We start from the raw sequence: 8,919 nt of genomic DNA, 5'->3' as shown, positions 1-8,919 counted from the left end.
ATTTCACATTTTTGCTGTGAGGCTCACCTCTCCACAAATCTAGCCTGTAACTTCATCTCTTAGCATCACCTGCCCGTCTTCGTAGATATAGGTAAGACAAATGCCATACTGTGGAACATTTCAGGTAAAGCAATATGTTTATATGACTTGAGAAGGTGGCAGACGCAACACTAGCAGTATTATCTACAATATAGAACATAAAAACTGTACTATTTACTGTTATGAAACCTTTATCTTAACTTACATTTACAGTAATCGTAAACATTCTACTTTCTTAATTGAACAAACAACACACAATTTATGCACATAGATTAAACGTGGATGACACTGAAATCTTCTTGATAGTCCCAGGCAAATGAATATTGCATTACTGAAATGTATACAAACATTATGTGGCTTCCAGTAGATGCATGAGATTAAAAATAAATACAAAGCAACATAATGAGCAAAATGAATACAGAAAACAGAGCTGCAGAGAGCCACATAATCATATACTGCACACAATCATTTATTTAGCACCATATTTTATTCATGTTCATATGCAAGGAGAAGGCATCACCTGTAGTGTACGCACAACCCGACGCCATTGTGTCTGCTGGGCCATACATCATTCTTTCAATAAAGCCTCATGGAATTTTAAATTGGAGTAATGTTTAGCCTATCTAATCAACTAGAAATAAAATGTGAACTGACAGCGCCATGTCTGCATGTTTTGGCTCTGGACCTCCAACCCTGCCGGTAATATATTAGTGGCAGCGGGGGGATAAAGATGGAGGGAATGTGATCATTAACTGAAGCCATGGACGGGGGGAGCTCTACCTCTGCATCTAAATGGGGCTTAATCCGACGCTCTTGTCCTTTGCTTGGTTTGGCTCTTTGTAGATTCACCCTGGGAGGTACAATGATGTAATGTTCGTGACCGATTCTAATGTTACGAAACGGTTCTTAAAATGAACGTGTAAAACTGGATCACATTTAGGCAAAGAGATGAGACATGTTTTTTATGTTAAATGTATGCCACTGAATACAAAAATTGAGTAAATTTTTGAAGTAAAAATTTTTTGTAGTTAAAAATCTTCAAGTGCCATTTGAAAAAGTCCTCGGAGGCTTGTAGCTATTGTTTTACTGCTATTGAAATATTGTTCCATCCCTTCTTGATAAAATCCATTATACATTATTTGTAAGAAAAAGGAAAAAGTAAAAAACTTTTCTTGCAATTTTCAAAACAAAAATCTGTTTTCCTGTGTCCTCCCGGGGAAAAAAATGTTAGGAGCTCGGAGTAGAGCCACTGCTCCTTCACGTCGAGAGGAGCCAGTTGAGGTGGCTTGGACATCTGTTCCGGATACCTGCTGGACGCCTCCCTCGGGAGGTGTTCCGGGCATGTCCCATCAGAAGGAGGCCCCAGGGAAAACCCAGGATATGCTGGAGGGACTATGTCTCTGGGTTGGCCTGGGAACGCCTCGGGGTTCCCCCGAAGGAGCTGAAGGAAGTGTCTGGGGTGAAGGAAGTCTGGGAGTTCCTTGTTAGACTGCTGTTCCTGCAACCCGGCCCCGAATAAGCGGAAGAAAATGGATGGATGGATGAATGGAAAAATCAGTTTTTGCTATTGAACACTTCACAGAGAAAAAACAATTAATCTAGCACTTTTGGATGCTCACTTAATACAGAAAAGAAAAATAATATTAAAAAAATATATATAATATTGAAAAAAAAATCTAGTCAATTTGATATTTGTCTATTAAATCTAAGTACAAAGACAAGCAGTCTGCAAAATCTTACAGTTTGGCAAGTTTAAGAAGGATGAGTACTAAAACATTTTGAAAAATACAAAAGAAAGAAAGAACAAAATTCTGTTTACAGAAAGTATTATAGTATTTCCATATTTAAAAAAAAAAAAAAGTTGCATAGAATACTTTTATTTAGCCTTGGTCATTCACACAGAATAAATATAAAGCATGATTATGTAAGAAGCTTTTTAATTAGAATATATATATATATATATATATTTTTTTTTATTTAAATTTTTTGTTTTTTTTATTAACAAATTCAAAAAGTTCGACTATAGAGTTCCTTCCTAATCAAAACAATAATGCCTAACCCAACACTCTTTAGTTTTCCTCTTTACCATTTCACTCCCAGGGAACTCGCAGCCACTCATCCTCCCATCCGTCTCCCTTATGCCTCCTTCTATAGGCTCCAATTCCCTGTGTTTCACCAAGGACGTGGCTCTATCTCCTCCCCAGCCCCCTTCCCTTCTCTTCCCTCTCCCCTACTCCCTTAGCGAAGTCTCTCTCCCTATCGCAAGTCTTTGGTCTCTCCATCTTTCTACGAGATAACTGTGGGCCAGCTCTTTCATCTTTCCCCTCCCTCAAGAGCGCGCTGCCCGCTACACCCGGAGCAGCGGAGTCAGCATTTCAGTCCTATGTGATGTCGTGCACCCCTTCCCCATTCTAAACCTCCTCCTCCACGCACCTATGTAGATACAAGGTCTTTACAACTAGAGAAAGCGTGCCACGATACACTGGTGACTCTTCTATGTTGCATGAGGGAGTCACTGTGGCTTACAACAGTGATAAATTGCATCCAAGCCCATCTCCACTGGCTCGCAGATGTAGAGAGTGGAAGCTACCCTATTCCTTGTGAGTAAAAGACCAGGTTTTAGCCACAAGTTTGAAAAGGGAAAAAGATGTATTAAACATGAGTTCGGGGAAAGACGCGCGGGACATGACACGTGAGACGGACACGGAGCAACAAGAGAGCGTCAGACGGAGACAGAGGAGGATTCTTCCAGTGAAGGGGAGAGGGGAGGGAGCGGGTGCGGGGTGTTGAATGTGTTAATACACAGGAACACTGCATCAAACCAATGCACTGCTCTGAGGCTGGCTGAGGAGCTGAGAGGAGTGCGTCAGCAGTACATTCACGTTGCCACTGAAGGACAAAGGGAGGGGGCAGAGCGAGCGTCTTAGGCAGCCTGCATCAGCGACACGCGCGCCGACACTGGAGGGGGACGCGGAGAAGCCAGAGAGCGGAGAATAAACAAGAGGACGAGTCGTGGATTAAAATGCTGCTCGTGCGCTGCCGTGACGGTGGGCTGCCTGTTTGAGTCCTCGCCTGCGCTCTATCTTTCTTCTGCTCTTCATCTGTCACTTCTTCCCTCTCTCTCTCCTTCTCTCTTAATCTTCCCAATTCCTTCTCTCTCTCTGTTTTCCTCCGTTGCTTTTTTGTTCTTCTCGGGCTACTGCAGTAGTCCAGCAGCCCCAGCCAGCCGGAGTCTGACAGCCACACACATGGCTAACTGCCACAACTTACTACCTCAGCTCCGGGAAAAGACAAACTAGCACATGAGCAGCTGAGGAGCGCTGTAGGAGAGGAATCAGAGGACAAACAGCGCAGCGAGGACACCTTGTTTATGGATACAGAGCCGGAGTGTCCACGCGTCCTCCCGGTGCCTGGCTTCACACTCATTGCAGAAGAGGACAAGAGCGCTTCCTCTCTTCTTCTTCTTCTTCTTCTTCTTCTTCTTTTTTTTTTTTTTCAAAGAGCCGAAGCTCCAGCAGCGCAGTGCATCCCCTTCTCCACCCCCCATCCTCCGCCACCATCTCACCCACCACCCCCTCCCCTCCAGGAGCAATAGACGGATTACTGCTAACTGTGCACACGGCAGCCTGCAGCTGCTCTGACCGGGGCCAGCCAGACCGACGATTGGGCTAAAGCGTGAGCAGAGGAAGGGAGATGACTGTGCCGGCAGTTCTTTAGCCTTTTCTCTGCCTCTCAGTCTCTGTCACAACAGGGCTAATCAGCGCTTGACTAGCCCTTGGCAAAGTCACAGAGAGGGAGGTCTAACCCACCAAACAGCCGAGCAGCCAGACCATGCACCAGGACCCAGAACACTGAGGATTTCTACATGTTTTTGTATTCTCCGGTGACTTCTTTTTCCGCCACTCTGCTCCTGTGTTCTGTTTGACTGCGTTATGGATCATTGTGATTTATCCAGCGCGGAGTGCCGATTGGGGGTCTGCAGTTTGGCACTGGGGCTGTTAGAGAGGGCAGAAGGGATCCGCGGAGCTGCCAAGCTTTACTGGCCTTACATCTGCTCGTAAGTGCTTTCCATGCTGCTTTCAGTCTTTAATACCAGGAGCCATTTTGTACCCTTGGCTAATAAAGGGCCACATCACTTTTTCAGAAAGAGGAAACAAGAAAACAGCTCTCGCCCTGGGATGGATTTATAAATGAATGTGATGCAGGAGTGCTTCTTTTTGAGACTGAAAAGAGAAGAAATGCTCTGATTTCAAACTAATGAGGTATGTCTCTGTAATTGTTTTTCTTACATTGCTGCAGTGCTCGTGTGCTTGTACTTAAAGCCACTCTTACTCTGTCTGCCTTTTTTCTCTCTTTTTCTCTCTCCCTCTCACACTGTCATGATGTAGCACCCTTCAACACTGTCGATGGAACTTGGGGGCACCGAGTTGCTCCAACCAGGCTAAGGTGGTGTGTCTGTGGCGGGTGTGTGCCATCTCCCCCTACCATGCAGAATAATGAGCCCTCCACACCATGAGTCCTCTGGGCCAGGTTAGTGTGAAGCTTACCTGGAACACAGCTTTGCTCGCCGTGCTCTGCCTCATGGTGCCTCTGAGTATGTGCCAGTCCACGGGCCCTGCTATGGGCCCCACTCATCCACAGAACTGTCCGGCCGTGTGCTCCTGCACTAACCAGCTCAGTAAGGTGGTGTGCACCCGCCGAGGCCTGGTCAGGGTGCCCCCCAACATCCCCACCAACACCAGGTACCTCAACCTGATGGAGAACAGCATAGAGACTATCCAAGCAGACACCTTTAGGCGCTTGCACCACCTAGAGGTACTGCAGCTGGGCCGCAACGCCATCCGACAGATTGAAGTGGGAGCATTTAATGGGCTGACCAGCCTCAACACATTGGAGTTGTTCGATAACAGGCTGACCGTCATTCCCAGTGGGGCCTTTGAGTACTTGTCAAAGTTGAGAGAGTTGTGGCTCCGGAATAATCCCATCGAGAGCATCCCGTCCAACGCCTTCAACCGTGTGCCGTCCCTGATGAGGCTGGATCTGGGAGAGCTGAGGAAACTGGAGTACATCTCTGATGGGGCGTTTGACGGCCTTCAGAATCTCAAGTATCTAAATTTAGGGATGTGTAACCTGAGGGAGTTTCCTCATCTGTCTCCTCTGGTGGGATTAGAGGAGCTGGAGATATCCGAGAATGTTTTTCCTGAACTCAAACCTGCGGCCTTCCATGGACTTAAACACTTAAGGAAACTCTGGATTATGAACTCTGCCATCACCATCATAGAGAGAAATGCATTTGATGACAACACAGCTCTGGTGGAGCTGAATCTAGCCCATAATAACCTGTCATCACTCCCACACAACCTGTTCACCCCACTGCAGTACCTGGTGGAGCTGCACCTGCACCATAACCCGTGGCGGTGTGACTGTGATGTGGTGTGGCTCTCCTGGTGGCTCCGAGAGTACATCCCCACCAACTCCACGTGCTGTGGGCGCTGCCACACCCCACTCCACATGAGAGGCCGATATTTAGTGGAGGTGGATCAGACCACCTTCCAGTGCTCTGCCCCAGTCATACTGGATGCCCCCAGAGATCTGAATATTTCAGCAGAGAGAGTGGCGGAGCTCAAGTGTCGCACAGCGGCCATGAGCTCGGTGCGATGGCTTCTCCCTAATGGCACTGTATTGACACATGGGTCGGCTCACCCGCGGATATCTGTGCTTAATGATGGAACGCTCAACTTTTCAAATGTTCTCCCCTCTGACACGGGCATATACACGTGCATGGTGAGCAACATGGCAGGAAATTCAAATGCCTCAGCATACCTAAATGTTAGCAACGCTGAACTCAATACATCTAATTTGTCCTACTTCACCACTGTCACCGTGGAGATCATGGAGCCCACAGTGGAGGAGACCCCTAAGCCCAAACCCACACTTCCGGCCTCCCCTTCTGTGTTCCAGCCGGTCTTTATCTCCACACCCACTGTGCTGTTCCACAACACTCAGACTCCCAGACAGGTGTCCATCCCCACTGCCAAGATCCCCAGTGGGCCTGCAGCCAGCCTGGACGAGGTCATGAAGACCACCAAAATTATTATCGGCTGCTTTGTTGCAGTCACCCTGCTGGCAGCTGCCATGTTGATAGCTTTTTATAAGTTACGCAAACGACATCAACAGAGGAGCACAGTGGCTGCGGTGAGGACCATAGAAATCATTCAGATGGAGGAGGAGGTTCCTCCGGTTCCTCCCACCACCTCTGGATCTAGCGGCTCAGACGACACAGGATTGGTACTGCCCACTTTAGTGGAACACAACAGCAACACCTTTAAACCTGGGTACGTGTCCTCGTCCTCACGGCAAGGGAGCTATGGGGCACACTGGACCCATAACAACTCTGTGCACCGCTCCGTCAGACAGCATCACAGCCACATCAGCACTATCTCTGACCCTTACGTCATCAAGAGCTCTCACGGCAAGGATAAGGTTCAAGAGACCCAAATCTGAGGAGCTCTCGCTGGATTTTACTGACTGCCCTCCTCCATCATTCTGCTCACTCGCCCATGCAATAGAATGCACAAGGAACAAGATGGTAACTTTCTTTTGTACAGTGAAAACTGACAGACAGTTTTTTGTTTCTTGTACATCCCTATACATACGTATATAAATATGAAAAAATACAAATATATATCTATATATAAATGAATGGCAGTGGTGAGACCTGCAGATTATATTAGAAAAGAAAGTCATTTCAAACTATTTTCTAATACCTAATGACTTGTATTTAAAAAAGACAAAGGTACTGATTTGTTTTAGTGAGTACAGAAGGTCTTGCTTGTGTCTAACGCAGGATGAGGCATTTCATTTGTTTTGTCTGTATTTAGAATGCAGTAAAAAGTCTTTACACAGACGCCCCTTTCTAAACAGCCCCCGATGTGAGCTCCAGTTTGTACTGTGCCAAATATCATATGCAATAAAACCGTGTGTAGTCCCAGGACCACAGCAAGACCCGCCAGGAAAATGTCTCTAGATTTGTCCGACGATAGCGCGGTCGCACAGATAGAATGTGCTGTTCAGGAGCTATCAGCCAAATGCTTTCGGACTGCGGTGAATTTCTGCAGCTAAGGATTAACCATGTGTTGGCTGCAGCTATAGCCTATGCGTTCATTTGCCAGTGTCTGATTTGTAGCGTATTAAACTGTTTCTTTGATGTCCACTGGAAAAGATGTCATTTCAGGCTGCTATACAAGTCAATGCAAATGTTCTGTCATTTGGTGCATTTTGTATATCTTCCTGTTCATTAGGTTTTCGACATGCTTCTTTATGGCTTGTGTAGTGTTTAGGGCTAATTTAGTAACGCATTACAGCAGTTGCCTGATTTGTCTAAGCAAGGGCTCATTCCGATGCTAATTTTCAGAAGGAACAGATGAGGTGCAGTGATACGGGGCTGACCGCTCTGCTGTGGGAGAAGCTAAAAGAAAACTGAAGTGAACTAAATGAATGTCTGAAACTGGGGCTTTATCATGGACTACAACATTGAGAATTTGACTTTCTTTTCATTTGAACTGTTTACTTTTAGCAACACTATTTTTATGGAGAGACAAAGGAGGCTATGAAAAATGATAATAATAATAAAAAAAATCTTGGGTTTGTATTTCTCTAAAAGGAAACCCTGATGTCTGTCTTATTTTGAATTCTCTTCCATATGTTTCACTGTTAAAGTGCGTGTAGCAGGTTTTTATGTTTTTCTAATCCTGGCTTGGTTCGGTGGGATATTTATCATAGGTTTACATCAGTTAAAGGTGCACTGTGTAACATTTCTAGTGGAGGGGCTGCCACCTGCTTGTCTCCATGGAAATAGTGTAGTTTAGTCTAGAATGTTTCACAGTATAGGCTAAATAGATTAAGTTTAATAATGTATCACAAGGTAGACGAGCAGGTTATGACACTACACCACATTACAGTTCAGATCTGTGGAGAGGCGCCCCTATTCACCGAATAAATTATTGTATTTTTGAGCAATAGTAACAAGTAAAGAGTAGCAGTCAAGAGTAAATGCTAGATGGAAATGTTAAACCATGAAAGATTAAAGGCAAAGCACTGACATCTCCACCAGAAAAGTTGCGCAATGCACCTTTAAGTGGCAAAAATGCAGAAATGCAGGGTCAATTTACACACAAATTAGCATTTTTTCTGGTAGTTTTAACATTCATTTCAGACTTTAAAGGTGTTGTTGTTTTGTTTTTCTTAGTTTAATCATAACTATTGTGCAAGTTTTGGCCCAAATTAAGATTATGGTTGCTAGGAAACAGTTATAGGATTACCTCTACGAATGTCCTTGTGGTACAATCAGAAAGTAAATTCATAAAAACTAAAAGAAGAAACTAACAATGAACTAGGGATGTTTTTTTTTTTTGTGGTGGAGGGTGCTTGTTGTCACCTGCTTGTTTCTATGGATATGTCATTGCTGTGGCTGGAATGTTCCACAGTATGACATTAAGCAGGTCTACCTTTATATTTATTCAATTACAGGTGGTTTTACTGCTCAAAGGCATTCTGACCGTCCACAGATCTTACCTGTAACTTGATTTGGTTTGATCTCCATGAAGACAGAAAGGTTTAATACCATACCGTGAAACATTCCAGACAAAGCAATAACACTTCCATGGAGAAAAAGCATTTGACGGACCTTCCACCAGGAAAAGTTTAAACAAAATTACTTGTCAAACTACTAACCTGTCATATGCACTTTAAGATCTATAATGGCAAGGGGCTGTATTGTACTTCTAACCAAATCCCTGGTCTTACGCTGCTATGCATTTGCTGAGTGAGTGCATGAATGGCCCTTTAAGTAGCGGGTGTACAATGCAGCATTCAAACGCC

General features: G+C 45.0%; 1 protein-coding gene across 1 annotated transcript; it reads left to right on the top strand.

The window, feature by feature from the left end:
- The first annotated feature begins 4,516 nt into the window (after nucleotides 1-4,516).
- On the top strand, nucleotides 4,517-6,591 carry lrrc4.2 (leucine rich repeat containing 4.2). The gene has a single exon (XM_020932203.2). It carries the CDS (start codon nucleotides 4,552-4,554, stop codon nucleotides 6,541-6,543), a length of 1,992 nt encoding a protein of 663 aa, XP_020787862.1. The 5' UTR covers nucleotides 4,517-4,551; the 3' UTR covers nucleotides 6,544-6,591.
- The last annotated feature ends 2,328 nt before the right edge of the window (nucleotides 6,592-8,919 follow it).

This window comes from Boleophthalmus pectinirostris, unplaced genomic scaffold (assembly GCF_026225935.1).
Source record: "Boleophthalmus pectinirostris isolate CB_2022bp ecotype Guang Dong unplaced genomic scaffold, ASM2622593v1 HiC_scaffold_2, whole genome shotgun sequence".
NCBI classification, from domain to species: domain Eukaryota; kingdom Metazoa; phylum Chordata; class Actinopteri; order Gobiiformes; family Gobiidae; genus Boleophthalmus; species Boleophthalmus pectinirostris.
The sequence above is the reverse complement of the archived record's forward strand: the minus strand, read 5'-3'. Positions and strand labels throughout refer to the sequence as shown.